Below are 25,567 nucleotides of genomic sequence, written 5' to 3'. Positions count from 1 at the left end.
TCATGGGGACCGACAAAATGTCCCCACAAGGTCAAAAATTTCGGGTTTTACTATCCTTATGGGGACATTTGGTACCCACAAAGTGATAAATACACGCTCACACATACACACACACACACACACACACACACACACACACACACACACACACACACACACACACACACACACATTTTGCTTCAAGAAAATGCACAAACGTTTGCATTTGTGATTTGTTTATTACAAATCAAACACATTTCCCCACTAAATTCAAAATTAATTTAATACATCATGGTAATATCTGTTGTACTGCCTTTAATTTGTGGCAATTTAAATAAACGACTATGACAATAATGTTTTACTGCAATACAATGATCAGAATTGATATTTTAAATTTAATTTAATAAATCATGGTAGTATTTGTTGTGTTGCCTTTAATTTATGGCAGTTAAAAACAATTCTACAGTACTTTCTTACTGCAAAACAATTATTACAATTTTCATTTATTTATTTTTTAATTTAATTTCACTTATTATTTTGTTAATGTTTAAATACATTTTTAATTGAATTTTAAGAAATTATGGTAAAAGTTATTATTGTTAATTGTAATTAATTTCTGCAAAACAATTATTAACATTTTTATTTTATTATAACTTCATTCATTTAAAAATACATTTGTTATTAAAAATAGAGAATTTAAAAAATATCAAAATTGTATTTACAACTTCTTACTGCAATACAATAAATACAATACAATTAATAAACTGTATGACAGTTATGAGAATGGAATGAAAATCCCCATTGAGAATAATGAAAATGACAAACAAACAGACACAATGTAAACATCTAGATATATTATGGTAGTGGGAATTGAGGGGAAAAGCCTAATTATCATTCAAATAATGTCACAATTAAAAATAAAAACAATTCTTAATGGTCCTAAAAATATTGTACATTTTCTTTAAGCAAAATATTGTGAGATACACAAGAGAAATGTCTATTTTAAGCAGTGTGACCTTTGACAAACAATTTAACTACTACAAGCACTGACACCATGGACAGATGATATATGAGCTGTTTTATACTTTTTCAAAACACACACAGGAAAACAACTTAAGGGAAACCATTACCAGCCGAACATTATGACTGTCACAGTCCTAACATCCAGCCAATAACAGGACCTTGAGACTGGCACAATACTGTTCGCCGGGGAAAACCACAACAGGGCTGGCCATGTGATAACATTCACATTCTCAAATATTTAGGGTCCACGCCTTAAAACGGACAGAATTTCAACCTACATTCCAACACACCCAGGATGGAAATGTCAATGCTCAATGATAGATGTGAAACAATACACAGGCAGTAATTGTGTGGGCGACAGTAACAGAAGCAGGTTTATCATCATGGTGTGAACGCTATTGTACTGCATAATAAAACAGGCAGAACCGGGTAATTAACTCATCTTGCATGAAATTTGCGAAGGATACAGCGCCCAAGAAAATATAAAAAGGGACTCAATGAGAGATAAAGAACAGAAATAGCAAGACACTTAGATTAATAACTCTATTCTGTGTTTATATATGGATTGCACTGCATCAGGGAGTTTGACAGAAAACTTTACAGCAGACATACCTTATAAAAAGTACTGCCAGTACCACGGGACAGTGAAAGTATTAAATGGAAATACCATGGGACAGGGTAGTGTTGCACAGTGTACCAGTGGTACAATACTACTGTGGTACTCAAGCTTAAAAAACAATGGTTGTGCCACAGACATTTTCAATTGCTAGTCCCATAATTACAGTCAAGACATGGTTCAGTTCCCACAAAATGCACATACTGAAATAACACAATGTATAGGTACAATGTTGCTTTTTGCCATAGTTCATGTAAAAAAAATGGTATACCATTTCACCATGGTGTAGCGCCACCAACTGTCCGATTTACATGACATTGTGCATGCATCTAAAGAATAGCATGTTTCATATGTGTATAAAAATTGCAATTGGTCAAACGGCCTAGGACAAGTTTGCAAAAGTAGGTTTAACGAAAAATCGTAAATTGCAAAAAAATGTCATTACAGAAATAAAAACGTTTTTTTTTTTTTTCGTCTTGAGCCAAGGAATCCAAATGATATAATGCACCTGAGTCTCTGACTTATGCTTCAAAAGTTATGCAAATGTGTTTGTTTTGATCACTGTAGCGCCACCGTGTGGTCGATCGGGGCAAATCATTGTGTCCACCATGTCAGCTGGTGTACTACCATCCCTGAAAGTTTGGGGTCTCTAGGACATACGATTTAGTCTGCACAATGAGCTTTGCTGCAGAATAATAATAACAATAATAATAAAAAGCCAATCAGAGCAAAAACAATAGGTTTTCTAGCCCTTCAACCCCTAATGAAAAACCTTGGCATTTCCATGATACATTCAAGAAAGTAAATATGGCTTTACCATGATACATTCAAAAATAAAAAAGCATGCTATTGCCATCATACATTTAAAAAAAGCTATTAACATAAACAAAACAAACAACATGTTATTACCATGATACCACACCCTACAAATATGGTAATTGCAATGGTACATATGAAAAAAAAAAAAGCATACATTACAAAAAATGCTTTGGTAGAAATAAAAAACATGTTATTGTCATGATACAGTATATTCAAGAAAGAAAATATGATATTACCATGGTACATGTCAAAAACATGCCATTGCATCATACATTTAAAAACAAATGGTATTACCACTGCCATGTTTTATATATAAATAAAAAACAAGTATGGTATTACCATGGTACATGTAAAAAAAAAAAGGCATTTTCATGGCACTATGTCATGGTATCAAGTAGTACCACAGTTCTATTTATTTAATGAACAAAACAGCCCTCCATAAAAAAATAATTTTAATATTCATTGACTCAAAACATAATATTTAGGGCTGTGAAAAACAGACAGTAGTCGATGTGTTAACAGGTGAAATTGAACCTTGTATATGTAGTAGAAGAGGCACATTCACCATTTCGGTAGAGCTGAATTGGGCTGAATGAATTTTAACCAAACCCTTGCACTGCAAGGACACGCAAACACTTTTAAATCGCAGCAATCAGGCCTCTCAAACAAGGCTTTGTTCATGTGAATAAATGCACAGAGAATGGACCTCATCTGCAGGGAAAGGTCATCTGATGAAAATATTCTGCTGGCATTCCCAACTCCGGCCTACACTCCATGACTTTGTTCTTTCTGTTAAACTGTAAGCCAGTGTGTGTGTGTGTGTGTGTGTGTGTGTGTGTGTGTGTGTGTGTGTGTGTGTGTGTGTGTGTGTGTGAGTGTATGTGTGTATGCTGGTGAAGGCAGAGCTGAAATAAGCACATTTAAATATTTGTGGTCTGGAAATAGCAGAAACGCCCAGATGCCTCACAGCATCCCAGCAGACACATTCATCAACACAGCACATGCAAGCGTTCAATGAGAAATGATCACCAGTAAAAAGCACACCGATTGTATAACTCTCCCCAATAAGAGATGAGAATCATGTAACAGCCATTGCACACTGTGTCGATACACATCGTAGCCAGGCCTTTGATCCCAATCATCCTGACTGATCGAGTTGAAAGGGTGTTTTGTGTCACCTGGCTTTCGTAGAAGCAATCACAAATTTCTGACACTGCCAGAAATTCATCGGAGGCTGACACTTCTATTCTTTGCCATTTTATAGTGTAAGTCTTGTGAGTAGTACGTTTACACTGAAAATGCAACAAAAAGTAGTGTACCACGAGTATCCGGATGATACTTTTTCGATTGAAATAATAGAGCGTGGAATGTTAGACACTTTATGCACTCAACTGTCATAGCTTGCCCTATATAGAGGAAGGGGCGGAGTTACCTGGCCATGATGAAAGATTGAAAAACTGCTGTAATTAATAGTGAACGTGGCAAATAGCGAAACTTCAGTGAAGACAGCACCTTACAAATGTGAGTTGAATACTGTACATTATTTGAGTTATGTGATGAACTGAGTTTGGCTAATATGCTTAAGCTAGTGGTCAACCAATATGGGCTTTTCAATTGCCAATGCAGTACCGTTACTTGAGAGCACGATGGCCGATATAAATGCCGATTAACAATACAATTTAACAACAGCAAATCAGATGTACACAAAATTGTTCAAGTGAAACAAAACACTTATTTTATGCAATATTAACTCAAATTTGTATAAATGTAGAAACAGACAAAAAGGGAAAGTTAAAACTTCTGTTTTTCAGCCAAGTGAACACGATCTTTGCAAAATGGCCAAATATAGTCTGATTAATTGTCTGGGCCGATATATTGTTCCATTACTATTTGAAACATCACTTCTGTCTGCTGAAAAACTATAAATGCTTCCATGTAGTAAAAAAAAAACGTCAGTGTTCCATTTAGTGTGATACTACACTTTGAAATACAGTGTTTTGCATCATTTGGACAGAGCTTAAGATTCATCACAAAGGCAATTAATCTGTCGTCTGTGAACATGTCACACTAAGCTGATTTTGCCCTATGCCAAGAGAAATCTTGAATGATCCCTGAAACTTGCATTAGACAGTAAAATCATTGCTGAAAATGTACAGTGAGAACCCGGCTTTAGTCCCTGGATTAGACATGGTTTCTCTTTTCAAAACCCTGCCCTCCTTAGTTACCATTGTGCCATTGTTGTAATAACAACATTTGTAATCATAGATGGTGCAGGAGTCAAAATTCATCAAAAGCAACAGTAGTAAAAGAGCATCCTCAGCTCACACAATGAAATGACAACTGCTTATGACATTGAATGTGCTGTTAAACTGAAGTCCTTTTCAAGGCAAGTCAGTTCGCTCAGCGGACATCTTTGAAACAATCTCGGGCAGGCTGGGCATCTATTTTTCTATACAAACAAGTGGAATAAAAATGCAGCTCCTATCTACTTGAATGGAGAAAGACCAAAATCTAATTAAAGTGACCAGTTCAATATGATACAACACATATTCATGCACAGGTGAAGCCAAATATTGACATTACACATTGCACTGGCCATATCTGAGCACTGTAACTGATTCTAAATGAATTATATGACAGAGAAACAAACTACACAGTCCCTACAATACATATTAAGAGTGCAAATCTAGCCTAGAAAATACTGTGACAGTATGATGATACAGTAATTGTATCAGATGGTAATATCATGGTACTTTGGTATACACTAGCAGTCAGTAGTTTGCACACACCTCCACATTTGTATAACCATTTTCCAATTTTTTAACAATAGTAAGTCATATAAAGAATGAAATAACAAAAAAGGAAGTATGGGAAGTATGCAATGACCAAAAATGTCAAACGAATCAAATGGTTATATTTTATATTCTTCAAAGTTTTCACTCTCTATCTGATTCCAGCTCTGAACACTCTGATCATTCGCTCAACCAAATACATGAGATGCGTCCTGGTATGCTTTTTAAACAGTAGTTCACATGTATGATGGGCACTTGCTGGCTTCTTTTCCTTCTTCCTTTGCAGATTCTACTAAAACTTTATTACATTACATTTCTAAACAAAAAACATTTAATTAAATAAATACAATTATTTTGTTTTGTAAAGAATAAATTAAAAAAAATAAAAAAACTTAGAAAAGAAAATGATTTAGTTGTGAAAATTATAAAAATAAATAAAATAAAAAACAATTTCAGTAAATAAATAAAATTATTTAGTTGTGTAAAGAATACATTTTTTTTTTTTAGAAAAATAAAATAATAAAAAAACATTTAATTAAAAATGTTGTTTTATAAAGAGGATTTAAAAAAAATCTATAAAAAACAATTTTAGTAAATAAATAAAAGTTTATTTTTGTATAGAATAAATAAAAAACACTTTCATTAAACAAATTTCATTTTTTGTGAAAAATATATTACTAATTAAATAAAAATACAAAACTTATTTTAGTGAATAAACAAAAATATTTTGTTAAATTAAAACCCATTTCATTATATATATATATATATATATATATATATATATATATAATTTGTTTTGTAAATAATAAATAAAAAAATTTCAGGAAAAGAAAAAGTAACTTCACATATTGAAGCATAACAACACCGGATGTGAGTGTCATGTGGCTAAAAAAAGCGAATAGCTCCCATTAGAATCAATGACGCTGTTTACACCAGAAGCATCCCGACAGTGGGTGGATACCTCATTCTATTGCAGAGCAACTCCAGCCACTTCATTATCCCATCTGTCTGAAATACAATTATTTTACTTGTCAAATGTAATAAATGGGAATCTTTTTTCCATGAATTTTATTTGTTAAATATTTTAATATTTTCCGACCGTTACATCAAAGCCAGCTCATTATGTTTCTTGCCTTTTGACTACTAAATTAAATTAAATAATCTTTTGTTACTAACCACAAGTATACTCAGCTTATAATTATATACTAATTAATATTAAAATGCTTACAGCAGTAGATTTCAATGAAAATGAAGTTATTCACCTTATTTAACCTTTGTTGAAGTCTACTCGACTTCACAGCTCATTGGTCCATGCTTGCATGTACACGCGTCCGGTGTAAACAGGGTGTCTGCGTGTCAGTGTTTAGGTTTGCAAGATTATACATTTCAGTTGTCACATTTCAAGTATGTCCTTACATTTGTGGTAGTTTATACCATGGTACTGAATCGTTACCATACTGTATACTGTTTTTTTGCATAGGACTCCAAGTTACTTCAAAGAATTCAAAGTACTATGGTAAATGTCTGCACTAATATAGCAAAAATGTTTTAAATTAATATTACAAATCGCTTTACACTGCGTCCCAATCACTCATTCACACACACATTCATACACCAATGGTGGCAGAGCTGCCATGCAAGATGCTAGCCTGCCATTGGGAGTAACTTGGGGTTCAGTGTCTTGCCCAAGGACACTTCGGCATGTGGAGTCATGTGGGCCGGGAATCAAACCACCAACCCTGCGATTAGCAGCAGACCTGCTCTACCACCTGAGCCACAGCCGGCCCCATGTCACCCCACTATGTCCGAAAAGCGTTGCACGATAATACTTTTTGACACTGTAGTGTATAAAACTAGAGACAAAAAGTAAGCAATGCATGGAACAGAGCACGATATCCATCAATCTCCTGCGGTGTTTGTGTGTGGCACAATATATAGGCTGCTCAACCTTATGACTCATTTTTACCACCGAAAACAGTGAAAGCAGGAAGGCAGAGAGAGAAAGAGGAAATTAGTGGAAGGGTTATTTTATGGGCACTTATTTTCCAGCTGCAGTGCCTTGCAAGGAAACTTACATACTGTATATATGTGATCAGGTTACCAAGATGGAAGTTAATACCAAGTGTAAACATGGCCTAACGGAGCAGGTTTGTGTATTTCCAATGCACTTACAGAATGTCCCTCCTCTGTATCCACCTTATAGCGTCTGGGTAGCGTCTCAACCTCTCTGATGTCATCCATTGTGATGTCATTGGGAAACACAGCAAAGAGTGATGTCACATACATGATGATGGACTTCTTATCGGGCAACTGCACCGCCACGTCTGAGAGAGAGAGAGAGAGAGAAATTATGGGTGTGTGAGTATTTATGGAGGGGATCTATGGGCCCCTCTGATTAGTTATGGCTCGTGCACTTGTGTTCAGGAAAAGCTGTGTAATCCAATCAAGTCCAGTTGAATAGTCCTGGGATTTGAGCAATGGACCCAGTTTGTTGACTGGCATTGTTTCAGTAGTTTGACTCTGATTTTCCGCTTCAGGCGTAAGAAGAGCTCCAAACAAGACAAACTTCATGTCAACTGAAGACTGTGGTCAATCATTTCAGGTTTCTATAGCTTAACAGCTTATAGTCTATAGTTCTTCAGTTGCTGTTGTAATTGTGAGAGGTTCTGGTGCTGGGATGGTTCTTTACCTTCCGGGTCCAGCAGTCTCTCAATGCTGAGCTGATCTTTGGCGAACGTGAAGGCATGCTCCAATCTCTCCACTGATGTTAGATGAACTAATTTCTCCCAGCTGAACCCATGTGGCCTGGAAAAATGACAAAATTTACACCTGGAATTAATATTAAGAGACTTTGGGGATTAACAACGATTTAAAACAGGTGTGACTCTGAGAGTGTCCTGTTCGTAAAACATCTGCCAGTAGTGGATTAAATAATGGACAGGAAACCAAAGTTAGCAATACTAGCTAATACTAAGTAATGCATGCAACTATAATGACAGATAATGGTATTAAATACCAGTGTCTGAAATCTGTCATTTATGCCAGTAAATGAGTATGTAATACAATATTAAAGGAATATTTCTGGTTCAATACAAATTCAGCTCAATCGACAGCATTTGTGGCTTAATATTGATTATACAACCAATATCCAGTGTTACAAATAGAAAACAGAAGCCTTCATTACAAGTGCACTTTTTGTCTCCACATTTTGTATTACAGGGGCATGCTTGGTGGCATTTCTGTATTAATTTCTGTATTTTTTTCGATAAAATACTTCTTTAAAAGAAAGAAAATCATTTGCAATTTGATTTTCCAAAAGGTTCGAAGACTGTGGGTCTGTGACACTATCAAAATATTGCTCTGTTTAAGACACCCACGACAAGGGGAGATAAGGAGAGTGTTCGGAAAACCTGTTTATTACATTGGCAATTGCACACTAATCTTATATTAGATATCAAATTAAACAGTTTCCATTTTTACTCTTAACTCATCGTCAGTTCAACATTACGAAGAATTCTGTAGATTTCCAGCAAAATACAGAAAATGCATCCAGGCAGTCTGGTCTAGAAACTTCTACATCTTTTGGAAGATATCACAAGCTTTCTGATTACAAATGCAAAGTGTTTCCCTTGTTTGTTGCTTTCTGTCTTGTCATGTGATGTTCTTGAACAAAGAATGCTTGGAAGACCACAAACACATTGAACAAATCTAGAATTAACAGACGCACTGCTTTGTGCATGTGTGTTTGTGTTTCAGCTCCTGTGGGTTCACGTGTGATATGGTTAATCTAAACTGACTGAACAGCTTATGAACACAAACTCTCTTGACCTCTGACCTCATCATTATGTTTTCCCAAGGGACTGCACTTACAGCAGTCTAAACATGCCGTGTGTGTGTGTGTGTCACCTGAAGTGATGTAGGATGGCGTTGAATGCCAACCCATCTGCCCAGCTGGTGGTGAAGTTGAGCACGTTGACGTTGTCATAGTTACGGGTGCTGTTTCTGACCCAGCTCAGCAGAATCTTGTCACTGTTGGTTTGCTGAAGACTGGACATCACATCCTTCATAACGTCCTTCACCTGAGCACGCACACAAGTGCACACACACACACACACACACACACACACACACACACACACACACACACACACACACACACACACACACACACACACACACACACACACACACACACACATTCCCATACCTCAAGCAATAAAGCTTTTAGAAATATTTATGCACATATAGAGGAGCAACATGTATGAGTGTGTGTGTGTTTATGTGTGTTCTAACCTGCCAGTGCAGTATGATACTCCAGATGAGTCCCAGAGTGAGTTTATGATTCCCATCAACAATATCAGTCCCTCCAATATTCACCAAATCCACCTGAAAGATAAGTTCATAAATGTCAAAGAAGATAAGAAAAATTTGAAAAAAGTATTCGACAAAGGGACAAATGAAGAACAGATCTAAAATTTCAATGAGCTCCTTTACATGGACACCAGAAAGCCATTTATTACGAGAAAGGCTGGAAAGCGGCGTTCCCGTTTACACGCACTGTTTTCACGGCTTTCTCTTTACTCCCGTAGTTGGCTTGGTCAGTAGCTTTTTCCACAGCAAAGTCATTTCACGCAAAGCTTGTTTTAATAACAAATATTGGATACAAGGCTGACACGCTATCTTATGCTCCGTTGCTTCGCTTTATTTCCAGATATTCCAGATATCTTGCAGTGTTTGTTTCCTTCATTTTCAATCGCGCCTGCAGCGGAATTGTGCTACAATAGTGGGGTTTCCCTCTTCCGTCAAACTCCAGGATTCCCCAAATATACTTGAGCACATAAGCGCGGACGTGATATTTTACATTGGTGTGTATAAATGGGTATATTTTATGTGAATTTCCCACTGGACTTCTTCCAGAAGTGTTGAATTCTTTCCAGGTCTTTGTATTGACTTGCTGTTGGGCTTCAATCTATGACGTTTGTTATCTGTTCACGCACAAGCAAATATTGTGGTAAAAATGCTTGTGGAAGCTCATTATTAGGCTAACTCCCGCACTCACGTTCATTCTCAACATCTGTCATCTACTGTATTTGTGATCAAGCTGTCTTATTATAGGCCTATTTGACAAAATAGGCCTTTCTTGTAAATGTTAGCCTACACTCGTGATGGAGTAGTTTTGGAGCAATGGAAATGCTGATGTCCTGACTTTCAGAGAGACAGAAAAAATGCTCCTCTGTGGGGCGCAAATTTCGCCGTTTCGCTTCTATTCCTCAACACTCCCGTAACGTGAGTCACGTTCACGATCGGGACGATTGGGACCACAGTCGGTTACGATGTATATCGTGCTGTCTGACATAATGTCGCACAGTGTGCCATAGCGATATCAATGTGTTCATATTGTACAGTCTGACAAGCAACAATTGTAAAGGACTATTATAAATTGTACAGTGTGTACCCGCCTTAAGGTACCGAATGTTCGTGTTATTCGTCAATTGCGCAAGAGCAACAAAACAAATAGCGATTTACAGGTGCAGGGTTGGTGCCTAAAACCTACCTTTTCCTTGTACCTTAGTGATATGGATGTTAATGCTTTAAGGTACCGAATGTTCGTGTTATTCGTCAATTGCGCAAGAGCAACAAAACAAATAGCGATTTACAGGTGCAGGGTTGGTGCCTAAAACCTACCTTTTCCTTGTACCTTAGTGATATGGATGTTAATGCTTTATTAAAGAAAGGTACAAACAAAACTTTGAAACCAACCAAAGGCCAATCAGATACTTGGCAATGTTGAGTGTTAACAAAACTTGTATTTTCCTTTCATTTTTGGCAGGACCAGGACAGAATCTTGAGGGAACGGGTTTTAAAAAATCCATCACGCGCAGACCTCTACTTTATAATTAAAGTCCAGTATTTCACAAACACCCGCAATGCAATTTTGGCGAGCTGATAAAGAGAAAGAGGGAGATATAAGAGGGTGATATTAACAGCAGACAGGTGGTGCTACAGACACCACCAGGCTTCTTTATCAGGGCTAAAAACATACACATTGCACAAAAATATCTCTTATTAACATCCTGGCTCGCATGACATCTCGAACACTCTGGTATGCAGCAGCCACTTCTTGATTGTGTCGTTGCTTTTTTTGCCAATGACAAAAGTAGAAAAATACTACACATTTCTGGTGCTGTTCTGTGATTGGTTGGGTGGTCTATAGCCCAACCTTGTTTGCAACACAAAGCCCGTCCCCATTTTGCTTTTAACCAATGCACAGATCGGAATTTTTTTAATATTTTATTTAAAACCATCGGCATAAATGTTTGATTGGGTGGTCAAGACTCACGTTTGTGTGGGCTCAGCCCACCCCAGCAACCCAGGTATGCTAAACCACTCTCTCTCTTAAGTGGAGTAAGGAACATGTGTTCTCGTTTACATGACGTTTCAGAATGCCGCTTTTTGCAAAAACCCTGGAATAAACTGTTTTCTTAATTGCATGTAAACATGGTTATTGTTTGTAGCCTCAAATAAAACTGAACAGTCTGTTCCTTGTGGGTTGAATGAAATCAAAATCGACTATGTTTACTTTGAACTATCTGAGATGTTACTGCGCACAATTCATCAGTGCATGTTTTTCAAAAGTAGTAAATGTTTTCAACTCTCTTTTTCTCTAAAACAATTTTTTGCTGGGAAAATGTATTTTAAACCATTGCATAACAAAAACTGCCTCATGTAACTGGTCCTGCTCGACCCACTTCAAATGGGATTCGAACATGGGAGGTGTACGTTCTAACAAGGAGGCTAAACGATAAAGCCTCAGATACTGGCTCCCATTACACACAGTGAATAGTTTCAATCTCACATTATGGAAGTAAAATGCATTTTGAAGGCAGTTGTGTATATTTATGTCACTCTGATGGGCAACACTGTATTCTATAAGCACATACTTGTATTTGTTGTTGGTCATTAAGCTAGATCCTCCAAACCTGCTATTATTAGCCTTCAAGTAAACACTGAGAAATTGGAGAGCATTTAGAGAGGATTATAAGACCATCTCTTGATGTGTGATTCTGTGTAAACATGCCTGTCTGACAGACAGCTAATCTCACTGGATTCAAAGGTGCAGATGAAGCAAACCTGTACTTACCATTCAATGATCAGACTTAAGCTGTCATGTCTGCTTACAGAGTTAACCACAAACCTCTATCAATGGTGCGGAGTCTACAAAGTGAACACAACCTGAACGTAATATGTGTGTAATGTTAGAGGAAACCGATCAACCTACGGCAGTGTAATTATGGGAATATTACCAGAGGAAATTTCCAAATCAACTGAACCATGTGCAAAAAAAAAAAACACAAAACCATAAAAAACTTAGAGAGACTTGATTTTCTTGTTCAAGCTGTGAATGGTTTCTAAAAGAGACTATTTAGCAGAGACAGGCCTCTTCTATTAAAGTAATTGGGAGAAACTAAAACGTCCAACGGCCAACTGTAGTCCTGCCAATCACCTTTTAGATACCGATATCACCTGTCAATCAACTCGAGAACACGCATTAGCCGAACCAGCCTGAAAAAAAAATTAATTTTTTAGAAACAAATAATAGAACAATTTATGATACCGTTGTTGTCAGATTTTACTGATGATTTGAAATATGTTTGTAATATGTTAATATGTTCATATGATCGTAATCTTTACCAACTGTTTTGGAGATTTCTATCTTCCCCGTTTCAAGTGTATAGGAGCTGTAGTTTTATGCTGCTTGTTTACATTCAAATACTGCCCATACGGCATTTGTATCATGGTTCATCTGAAGTCTATCAACGCATTTTGAGCATAATGGTTAAAAAAATTGCATAAACAATTTTTTTCAGTGAAGTACACCTGGGCATTGTAGGAGGACTGAAAAGTGTGAAGTGTTGTAAAAAGGATTTTATGGTATCTAATGTATTATTTTGTTATTTTATGTGAAAATATTTTCTCCAATGGGCATTTGTTTTACAGTTACTATTATTTAAATGTATTAAAGTTAAAGTTTTGGAGGCTTTTACCCACCCCCGGTCCACAGTGTCCTCATTTTGGAAAACTACAATATGGACACCCTATTGTTAGCAAATGAAGACTGTTCTTATTTAAGATTTGGCAGCGTTTTTTGGCAAGTACCGAACTGTATTAATTTAATGCATCCATTTAAAATTGAAATCATTATGCCCCAAGTATTTACATTAGTAATTACTGAGTAATATTAAAGAATAACATGCATACATGTATGAATTACATGTATAATTTGCATATTAAAACATTGTTACAGTTACTACTATAGTAATTAATCATTTAAAATCTTTTAAAAAATGAGTTTAAAAACACATCAGATTTGTGTAATCTTTGCATCCATTTCGGTTTCATACATTTAGAAAAAAATATTTTTGACAAAAAAATAAAAATAATAACAATAATACACAAAATATATTCTATGTACACTTTAAACACATGAGAGTATACATAACTTAATCATTAATTTCAAAAACAAGAAGAATTTTCAAATAAGTAAACTTTTCTTATTTTACTCCACTTGACATTATCATAAAATGGATAATGGCAACCTACGTGTTGGTTACACCAAATGAATTTGAAAGTTTTCTAATATATATATATACACACAGTGAATCCGGAAAGTATTCACAGCGCTTCACTTTTTCCACGTTTTTTAAATCACATGTACATAAGTATTCACAGCCTTTGCCATGACACTCAAAATTGAGCTCAGGTGCTTCCTGTTTCCACTGATCATCCTTGAGATGTTTCTACAACTTGATTGGAGTCCACCTGTGGTAAATTCAGTTGATTGGACATGATTTGGACAGGCACACACCTGTCTATATAAGGTCCCACAGTTAACAGTGCATGTCAGAGCACAAACCAAGCCATGAAGTCCAAGGAATTATCTGTAGACCTCCGAGACAGGATTATATCGAGGCACAGATCTGGGGAAGGGTACAGAAAGATTTCTGCAGCATTGAAGGTCCCAATGAGCACAGTGGCCTCCATCATCCGTAAATGGAAGTTTGGAACTACCAGGACTCTTCCTAGAGCTGCCTACCACGCCAAACTGAGTGATCGGGGGAGATGGGCCTTAGTCAGGGAGGTGACCAAGAACCCGATGGTCACTCTGACAGATCTCCAGTGTTTCTCTGTGGAGAGAGGAGAAACTTCCGGAAGAACAATCATCTCTGCAGCAATCCACCAATCAGGCCTGTATGGTAGAGTGGTCAGACGGAAGCCACTCCTCAGTAAAAGGCACATGACAGCCCACCTGGAGTTTGCCAAAAGGCACCTGAAGGACTCCCAGACCATGAGGAACTAAATTCTCTGGTCTGATGAAACAAATTTTGAACTCTTCAGTCTGAATGGCAAGCATCATGTCTGGAGGAAACCAGGCACCACTCATCACCTGGTCAATACCATCCCTACAGTGATGCATGGTGGTGGCAGCATCATGCTGTGGGGATGTTTTTCAGCGGCAGGAACTGGGAGACTAGTCAGGATCGAGGGAAAGATGAATGCAGCAATGTACAGAGACATCCTTGATGAAAACCTGCTCCAGAGCGCTCTGGACCTCAGACTGGGGTGAAGGTTCATCTTCCAACAGGACAACAACCCTAAGCACACAGCCAAGATAACAAAGGAGTGGCTACGGGACAACTCTGTGAATGTCCTTGAGTGGTCCAGTCAGAGCCCAGACTTGAACCCGATTGAACATCTCTGGAGAGATCTGTAAATGGCTGTGCACTGATGCTCCCTCTCCAACCTGATTGAGCTTGAGAGGTCCTACAAAGAAGAATGGGAGAAACTGCCCAAAAATAGGTGTGCCAAGTTTGTAGCATCATAAACAAAAAGACTTGAGGCTGTAATTGGTGCCAAAGGTGCTTCAACAAAGTATTGAGCAAAGGATGTGAATACTTATGTACATGTGATTTATTTTGTTTTTTATTTTTTATAAATTTGCAAAGATTTCAAACAAACTTCTTTCACGTTGTCATTATGGGGTATTGTTTGTAGAATTGAGGAAAATAATGAATTGAATCAATTTTGGAATTGTAACTTTCCGGATGCACTGTATATATATATATATTCACCATAGAAGAGGTGTATTCAAGTAATTGTTTTGTGTGAATTGCATTTTTTTTTAAAACATTATTGACCTGGAAAATTTTTTTTTTTTTAGTGAATTTTGAGAAATGAATAAAAAAAATAACCTTTCTTTTTTTTTTTGCATATGTACAACGGATTGTCCAAGGTTATTTTTATTAATTTTTTTGGACATGCACTATAAAAATATCATTGGTTTTTTTGGACATTTATTACAGTGTGCAGTATGCCAATACAGTGTTTTTTTGGACATACTGTATACATTACATAGCGTGTTTCATGTGTCTGACCCTGAACTATCAAAGAGCACAGACGGAGGATATGTCAAATTAAAATGACACACTAACTAATCCCTAAAAGACACAGAACAGTAAAGCATTTTAATTAGACTGCCCTTGCTGTATGTTCCTAAGGCAGCGTCTGTCAGCGGATACAAAAATAATTTCCCCTCACAGCTGAAGCTCAGAGTCACTCCATCTACCAGCAGCAAGGACACATGGAAAGGTAGAAGCAGACAAGAGACTCACGCTGTTGTGGTGAAGCACTTGCAGGACTCTGTTGACGTTGTTGAGGGAGTGAACTCTGGTGGAGCCACGCTCTTTGGTCTACAAGAGAGACAGAAATATAATGTCTATACGCCAGAGGTCATCAATATCCATCCATCCATCCATCCACACACTGTACAAACACACTCTTATAGTTTATACACAAACACACCAGTGTAGTTGCAGTCAGTCCCTCCAGAAGATCAAGCAGTTTTCGTCCATCTCTAAGGTCAGAGAACATGTCTTTGATGGGTGTCTTTCCCTTCTGAAAACACACAAAAATAGCACAACTTTAAAAAAAAATCCCCATGTCATCACATAATAAAACATTCTCAACAAAGTGCAGAAAAAGAGCTCTGCAGCGATCGGCCACTCCTATGACACACTGTGGACAACACAATTGAGTGATGTAATTAAATCAAGGATCTCTAACCTCAGACATCAGTAAAATGTGACAGTGGGAAACCAAACACTTCAGCTGTTACTGTACAAGACCAAGCTGTAGTCGACAAAAAAACAAAACAAAAAAACAGTTGAATAATTCAAACATGCTTCAGCACAATTTTGGATATCAGCCTTTAGGATTTGAGATCTTGGAGAAGAAAAAAGCCTCTCTAGAGAATTAAGAGCCTCAAACATATTCTGCATCAGAGAGTCTAAAGGCCCAGGTAAACGTAGTTTTTGCGTGTTTCATATCGCCGCACGGCTGGTCGGCCCTGTTGCCTTTGTGAGAATAGTTTTCTGACCGCGACCTAATAAGACGACGTTGAAAGCATGCGCACTACAACTGCTTTGTGACACTCTTTTAGTACAGTCAATGGCCAGCGCATGCGATGCAATGCATACACCCGAAGCATACTTTGGCCTTAAGTTTTCAGGTCTGTGCCAGAACTTGGAGTTCTTCATGAGAGCAGACATAAAAGCAGAGGTTCAGACGTTCAGCATGAGCTCTGCTGGGACTCTTCGGTTACCTTGGAGAACTGCGCATTGATCCACTTCGTGAAAGTTTTCTTCTGTACAGCATCATGTTCATCTGGAAAAAACGACAGATGGAAAAGAGTGAGAAAGACAGAGAGGAACAGGGAATGAGCTGATGTTATGGCACATAATAATACATTGAATCAAATTGAATCTAAATAAAATGGAGACCTTGAGAATTCTGCAGACATTCCACCACAAAATCAAAGCGGAAAATGTGAAGAAAAAAAACGTGCACACATTCCATGTGGTTTACCAAGAACTAGATGACACATCACTGCCCTTTAAACTAGTTACTCATTGACGGACATTGCTAATTACAACACCCTGAGCGGTCAATTAAGTGTCCAATAAGACGCTATCTTGGAGCTGTCAATCAAAGTTATTTGTCTGACACAGGATCAAATCAAAGCATTACAGCGCTACTGTCATAATGTGCATATTGTCTGTATATCCTTGTTTTAATATATATGTAGCCTGTTTGTGAAAACATTACAGAGGCAGAGGTGATTCCCACATACACACACACGAATGTTCAAAAACCATCAGCTCTGTGTAAACCAGTGTGAACCCTACAGCGATCAAAGGTTAAGACCACAAGCCTGCCGGGTCGCCTGCTCTTTTGTGTGTGCGCGTGTGTGTGTGTGTGTGTGCCCTGCAGACAGTGTATATGAGGGTCAGAAATTCAGGAATGTGCCCCAGGCTACAGAGATGATGAAAGAGTATATACATGACAACACACTCACCCCTATTTAAAGCAAAGCAGTGAGAAACACATTTTTTTTACACACAGCATGTCAACCAACTATAACAGTTGGCTACCTTAAGACTCTAAACCTACTCTATGCAGGTATGTGAACACAGACGCAACTAGCTACTCAAGCTCAATTTCAAACATCACTGTTTTCCAAAATGCAATGGAAGTACACACTGCATTCTCAACACTGCCACAAGGGGTACTAAAGTGGACATTTGAGTTAAATGTCTTCTATGGTAAGTGTTTCCAACCAGGTCATATAATGTCATGGTGGAGCAACAGTTTAAAGATTCTTTTTGAGTAAGTCAGGAAAAGTTAGTTAACACTGGCACTGGAGTTAATTATTTAACACTGTCAACATTTTTACAGCTTGCTACCTGAATTATAATACATACAGTTTAAAAGGCACAAACATTTGAAGAGAACAATCGCCCCCTTGAGTACTGGGGTTTGTTACCACCACAGAAACACAAGAACGCTCATTATGTACAACGTTACCATGCGCTTGCAATACGTTGGCCAAGCATTTGCTTCTGCATTTACGTACTTGCATAGAGTTCCAGTTTAAAAAAATCATTTGATTCTCAAGACTTCTGGTTCCGTTAACGTGCCAGTGCAGACTAACGCTATATTAAAATACTCTGACAGGGTTTTCTGCAGCACTATTCAGTGGCAGCGCTGCCCCACTACTGAATCTACCATGTCAAACATGCGGCACACAGTGTACCGGTAGTCCGATTTCCTTACAAATGACTCTTAAATGTCCATCCCCTCCTTCTCAATAACTCAATTAAAAAAAAAGATGATTTTAAAATGTTTTAAGGTGGGATTTTAAAACCTTTCAGAAACAACCAGTCAGAAACATGCAGTGATGAATACACACATTCTTCATTCTCCCTGGATCATACACACATGCACAAGCAAACACTTGCCTTTTATCTAAGCCCTGACATTCCTAGATTCCCTCTTCTGCCCTGAATTCCACAAAAAGTGTGAGTGTGTGGGTTATGTGATTGTCTGTTATGCTACACTGTTCCGCACTGGCTGATTGGTTGGCATGTCTGCTATGCTGCACAGGGCATACTTGGGTTACACACCGATCAGCCACAACATTAAAACCACCTGCCTAATATCGTGTAGGTCCCCCTCTTGCTGCCAAAACAGCGCCACCTGCATCTCAGAACAGCAATCGGAGATAATATTATTCTCACCACAACAGTGCAGAGTGGTTATCTGAGTTACTGTAGACTTTGTCAGTTCAAACCAGTCTGGCCATTCCCTGTTAACCTCTCTCATCAACAAGATATTTCCATCCACAGAACTGCCAATCACTGGATGTTTTCTGTTTTTGGCACCATTCTGAGTAAATTCTAGAGACTGTTGTGTGAAAATCCCAGGAGATCAGCAGTTACAGAAACACACAAACCAGCCCGTCTGACACCAACAATCATCCATGTGATTATCTAATCAGCCAATTGTGTGGCAGCAGTGCAGTGTATAAAATCATGCAGATACGGGTCAGGAGCATCAGTTTATTTTCACATCAACCATCAGAATGGGGGAAAAATGTGATCTCAGTGATTTGGACCATGGCATGATTGTTGGTATAAAGGTTCCAGTTGCTGCCAATTGATAGATTTTCCAAGAATATCCAATTATATGGATACGGTATTCCATTATTATATTAGAAATATCATCACTAATATTCATCAAGATGTCATTTTTACATTACAAAGGTTGTAGCAGGCTGCTAGTGGTGTGAATGACATTGGATTTTATTTTTAATAATTGAATACTGTACTATATGTAAAATTCCATATCCTGGGAAAACCTCACCTAGAGTAAGCCAGGATATCTAATAGCAGTCTTCTACAACCTTTACGATATGAAAATAATATCTTGGTAAAATTTCAGCAATTTGTTTTCACTGTACTCATTAGACATACTGGCTTCAAATGTAGAAAGTGAGCCATCATGCCGGCAGTCTACTGCAACCTTTAGAATATGAAAATGCTTTTTAAATAACAGTGCATGTTATTTTAGAATATGCAAGTCAATTGAATGAACGCATGGACATTGGCGTTTTAGCATAGTTTGAGGAATTTTTAGACTGTCCCTTACACACCGCAGATGTACATTGTACCAAAAACTTCCCGCTCGTTGTTTTTGCTCTGTTATAAAGTGTCCCATCGCTGTTTTTACTGAGTGACAAACCACTCACAATTTTCAGTAACTGATCATTTGAATCAAAATGAATTTTGAAATAATCACACAAGTGGGCAGTAAACCAATTCTGAGGAAAGGACTAAATATTCTCCACACAGCCAATCAGGTGAGAAACTATGTTACCTACCCATTCCATTTCGACTGAATTGCATTTGTGTTTTCTGAATTGCCTTTTTTTCTGGATTTGCAGTTATGTTTTATGATTTTGCTGATGTGTTTCTGAATTGTTATTTTGTCTTTGCGGTTGTGTTTTTAGATGTTTTGTTTTGCACTTCATGGCCACCATAGTTACGAGATACTGGACTATTTCTCTTCAGGAGTTTAGACCCATTAAGATGTCTTAATGTGTGTGTGTGTGTGTGTGTGTGTGTGTGTGTGTGTGTGTGTGTGTGTGTGTGTGTGTGTGTGTGTGTGTTTGAGTCTGTGCTGTGCAGTAACTAGATTTGAAGTATATTTTGATCAGGGGACATTCCATAATGCATAAAATTCCTATAATTGAGGAGGTGGTTCCTTCTCTACTCTGGACTCCTGCCCGAGCTTGTCTGCATGCAGACTGTAGGAGAAAGAGCAATAGACAGATAGATGGGATTTCAAAAACACAGATGAAATCTAAAGATTACAGTACAGCATTAATTATAGGGTTTGTGGCATCTTGAAGCTTTTAAATGAAAATCACAAAAACAAGGATGCATCAACAAACATGTGTCTCACAAAGATGTGTTTTAAAGGGTCATAATATGACATATCAAACTGAATATTCTTGCTATTTTGAAATGAAAGAGTTTGAAGTACTATGTACAGTAACAATCACAACTCCACTCCTCTCCAGTCCATCCAGACCATTTATTGAAACTAAACTGCAAACAACATCTTGATATTGACATCACAACCATAAGCTCAACATTAACAGATAACTGCCCACATTAACATTTCAACCCCTATTAACTAACAGCATTCAGCAACTTGCTCAGTGCTGATGAATGACAGTATGAGCTAGGGATGTGCATGAGTCGTCGAATACGAGTATTCGTTCTGCAATAATTATTCAAATAGTTAAAATACTAAATCTTGAAGTGTAAGTTGGTACTTTTTAGTGTATCAAACACATACAGCTTGACCAGTGTAGTGTGATTCCTAAATGAATGACTCTTATGAACTGGCTCTTTTTAGTGTATCAAAAACATACAGCGTGACCAGTGTAGTGTGATTCCTAAATGAATGACTCTTATGAACTGGCTCTTTTTAGTGTATCAAAAACATACAGCATGACCAGTGTAGTGTGATTCCTAAATGAATGACTCTTATGAACTGGCTCTTGTTAGTGTATCAATAACATACAGTGTGGCCAGTGTAGTCTGATTCCCGAACAAATGACTCTGAATTGATTGTTTTGAATCTACAGTGTGAAACTTGAAGTGGAAGTCAGTTATTTTTAGTGAACTTTAGAGAATCCCTAATTAAAATATAATTCATATAGAATAGGGGTGTGAATCTTTGGATTGAAAGTGAATCGATTTGACTAATGATTCATAGGTTTTCAATTCAAAACTCTTTTTTGCAAATTCAAAATGATTCGATACACAATCAAATTCAAATAGAAGTTTTTTTCAAACTTATTTATGGGATTCCTTAAATACTCCTAATGTTTCAGACAAGAAAAAAAAAACACAATACTTAGATCATTTATTGCACCAAAAGCAGCCTCAAAGAAAACACATTAAATAAATGTACACACAGGCTTCTTGGAATACAACAGTGCAATGTGCTGATAAAATAGTTTAGAACTAAGCAGAACTCCAAGTATTACATTTTCCATATTTCTTAAAGATTTTTTAAAGATTTGTTTTATTTTGCATGACTTTTACAGCCCTGGAAAACACATTTTTAAATTACCAGATATTTCCAGGTTTTCCATGCCCTATATCATTAAAACAATCCAAATATTACAGCATTAAAACAACATCATACGTTTCCTCAAGGCCCCTTATACCAATAAGGAAAGCAGAAATGCAATTTCAACTGGATGACTTCAACTTAGATGTTTTCTGCATGCCAAGTCCCCAACTAAACAATGATACCAGTAAAATGGCACTATTTATCATATAGAAAATAATAGCAAAGTTTCCCTGCAATGACAGCATTTTCTTTCAGTAGTGGCCACGCAATGAGTTGCATCTGTGCACTGCTTTGAGTGCGTTTCACTTGAGACGAGCACACGACGGAACTGAGAGTGCGTGTGATCCCGTGAAGGGTGACAGAAGAGTGCAGTGCACATCTGTGAGAGGAGAGCTATGAGGGCAAGCAATCTGAGAACGATGCTGCATGTCTCAATTAAATCCCACATGTAACTAATTCTCGATTCAAAGACCATATTTCAAGATATATGCATATGAATCGCCACGATTAGTATTTGCTTGTCCAAAAAACTGTACAAACAAACAGTAAACTTGCAAAAATTCTATTTGCTTTTGCATTGCCCAAAAACACTGGACAAGCAGTCAGCCAAACTTAAAGTAAACATTTATGCCCAAACAATACAACTTACTCAATATGTGAAATAGCACCCTGAATAACTCAACCACCATTACAGGTACACAAACACTTCTGTTGTACAGATGCCTACCTCTGAGTTTCATACTGTGTCCAGCCATGGAGTCAAAACCAACAGATGGGAGAACAATACAAGTTCTCCAGTCCAAGTTCACATTCCTCTCTACACTCCACAGAAGAGTGACAGAATATATGCAGGCTGAGAGAGAGAGGGGAGGGCATGTATGTTGTGGTCCACTGCTAGAACACACACACACACGTTTGCAATGGCATCCCAGCGGTGGCAAACAGTGGCGAGAGCATGACCAGATATTCAGGTCACCTTGGCGATCATATGGCAGGTCACCTTAATCACAAAATGGGATGGAATGTTGGAGGTACAAATAAGTTTCAAAGTTTAAAGGTGAAGAATGTAATTTCTGCACCACTGGCGTCACCTGACGGAATTGCAAAAATAATTAAATTTAATCATGAAAAACAACAAAAGGGTTTCCTAAACACTCCTCCCTTATTCCATTGGCTGGACAAACAGATAGTCCTGCCTAAACTCACCCCATTGGTTGAGCCTATGTTGCTAAATCAATGCATAAATAAAGCAAATCTTTTTTTTTTACCTAAAATTGCATGATTTATTTTAGGGCTAGAGTTAGTGTTTGTCTACAGGAAATATAATTAGCTTTATATAAAATCAATAAAAGACAACATTATGTCCTCATTTAGACAGCAAAATAAATGGGAGTATGTGCATATGTGTGTGTGTAGGCTTGAGAATAAACTGTATCGAAATGTGGTTCAACAAACATCTGAAAAGTGGAAAACAGTTTTGTGTGAATCAGGAAGTAAAAGAGCAAGTGCTTACCCAACAGAGGAAAGGAAAACTTCTTCCTGTGCTTCTTAAAAAAGCTCCCAGTACGCTTTCTCCACGGTAACCACTTACTCATGTTCACAACGTCCACTCCATAAAAGAGATGAACGAGAGGATCAAGAGAGAGAAGGACAAAAACTACATGCAGGAAGTTTAAATGATGCCTGAAGAGGGAGATGCTGTTGGAAGCATTGCATGCTGGGAGTAAACAGAATGTGTGGTGGGTTACACTCAAAACCAGCATGCCTGTCAATCAAATGCAACTCACATCCTGTCAGAGTGACACTGCATGTGACAGAAACACACACAAACCCAATTAAACACTCCCAATTAAGAAGACAAAAACATAATCTAAATGCAGAAAACACACGGCATAAATAGCCATAGTTCTAAAAATAACATGTTCTTACTGTTTTTTTTAAATCACACTACAAATAGTTCCCTCTTACACACAAACACACACAGACACACAGTAGTTCCTACAGATGAAGTGATTAAATGACTACGGCTGTGTCAAAACCTAGTTAACAGCCTATCTAAACAGTATTTTTGGCATCATAGTATAGATCAGGGGTTGGCAACCTATGGCACGCGTGCCAGCATTGGCACGTGGAGGGGTAATCACTGGCACGCCAGCAACGGCGAGAGAGGAGTAGACTATTTTATTTATATAAATTCCACAGGATAACATCAAGATGTAGATTGGAATGCAGGTGCTAAAAATGTCATATAAATAAAATAGACTTGTTCTATCTCACTGTTGTTTGCGTGCTAGTGATTAAATGATTACAGTGACATAATATTAGACATTTTAAAGATTCCAAACTATATCGTGATCAGTCATCAAATAAACAAATTTGTGATATTAACTATGTTAACTCGTAACACAAAAGGACGGGTTTTTTTTCATTAAAGCACTTTAGATGCTCTGAAAATTCACATGCAGGATCAGGATTATAATAATCATCGGGTTTTTCACAACATTTTCACTCAAACGGTTTAATATAATTTGTACTGAAAAATTAGTTATTCAATTAGAAAAATGCAAAATAGAAACATTTTCACAAGGGGAAAATCACATACATTTGCAGGACGACACAGCCATTGACCAGGAAAATAAAAAAATGGCATTCCATGTAAAAAAGGTTGTCGCCCCCTGTTATAGACAGACAGGATATATTTCACCAGTATTCCCACTTTTGTACTTCATTGGTTATCAGTTCTTTAAAGCTGAATGTGTAACTTTTTCTGTTAAATCTTTTCTCCAATACCAGCTTAAAATGCAGCGACAACTATAAGAAATATTCGTTAATAGTCGTCAGTAAAAATAAATCTCCACAGGAAACTGACGAACACCGGTATTACCGCTGGATGGACACAAGGTGGTATTATGGGATAGTTTTCATTAAGCAGGGTTAGGCCTATACAATAAAGCATGACACATTGATTTCAAACTTACATTTTTTAATTATTTTAACTAAAAATACAAATGAAACAAAAAAAATAAAAAAATAAGTGCAATTAAAATGTTTGTTGTTTAACTTTTTGAAAGATGGCTTTACAACAGTTGTGAAGGGCAACATCTCTCTGGCAAAGAACCTACTTCATCTGTGCATTCTCTACCGGTCGGGTATTTCGTTGTCCAGGAAAATACATCATGCGTGTAAATAAATTAGTTTTGTTCCCTCCTTAATGAAATATACATGCATTACATATATATATATATATATATATATATATATATATATATATATACAGTGAGGAAAATAAGTATTTGAACACCCTGCTATTTTGCAAGTTCTCCCACTTGGAAATCATGGAGGGTCTGAAATTGTCATCGTAGGTGCATGTCCACTGTGAGAGACATAATCTAAAAAAAAATCCAGAAATCACAATATATGATTTTTTAACTATTTATTTGTATAATACAGCTGCAAATAAGTATTTGAACACCTGTCTATCAGCTAGAATTCTGACCCTCAAAGACCTGATAGTCTGCCTTTAAAATGTCCACCTCCACTCCATTTATTATCCTAAATTAGATGCACCTGTTTGAGGTTGTTAGCTGCATAAAGACACCTGTCCACCCCATACAATCAGTAAGAATCCAACTACTAACATGGCCAAGACCAAAGAGCTGTCCAAAGACACTAGAGACAAAATTGTACACCTCCACAAGGCTGGAAAGTGCTACGGGAAATTGCCAAGCAGCTTGGTGAAAAAAGGTCCACTGTTGGAGCAATCATTAGAAAATGGAAGAAGCTAAACATGACT

The 25,567-nt window shown here is 37.3% G+C and overlaps 1 protein-coding gene across 1 annotated transcript in view; it reads right to left on the bottom strand.

Annotated features, from left to right (window-relative positions):
- The window catches only part of LOC127628647 (utrophin-like), a 353,825-nt gene that overhangs the window by 287,046 nt on the left and 41,212 nt on the right, over positions 1-25,567 (bottom strand). The window contains exons 3-9 of the mRNA XM_052105413.1: positions 16,889-16,950; positions 16,090-16,182; positions 15,900-15,977; positions 9,523-9,615; positions 9,136-9,308; positions 7,919-8,034; positions 7,402-7,553 (exon numbers count right to left, since the gene is read on the bottom strand). Coding sequence (XP_051961373.1) covers positions 7,402-7,553; positions 7,919-8,034; positions 9,136-9,308; positions 9,523-9,615; positions 15,900-15,977; positions 16,090-16,182; positions 16,889-16,950 — 767 coding nt within the window. The remainder of the gene's footprint in view (positions 1-7,401; positions 7,554-7,918; positions 8,035-9,135; positions 9,309-9,522; positions 9,616-15,899; positions 15,978-16,089; positions 16,183-16,888; positions 16,951-25,567) is intronic.

Source organism: Xyrauchen texanus, chromosome 35, assembly GCF_025860055.1.
Source record: "Xyrauchen texanus isolate HMW12.3.18 chromosome 35, RBS_HiC_50CHRs, whole genome shotgun sequence".
Classification (NCBI taxonomy): domain Eukaryota; kingdom Metazoa; phylum Chordata; class Actinopteri; order Cypriniformes; family Catostomidae; genus Xyrauchen; species Xyrauchen texanus.
Note: the sequence above shows the minus strand (reverse complement) of the source record. Positions and strands in the feature narration are given on the sequence as shown.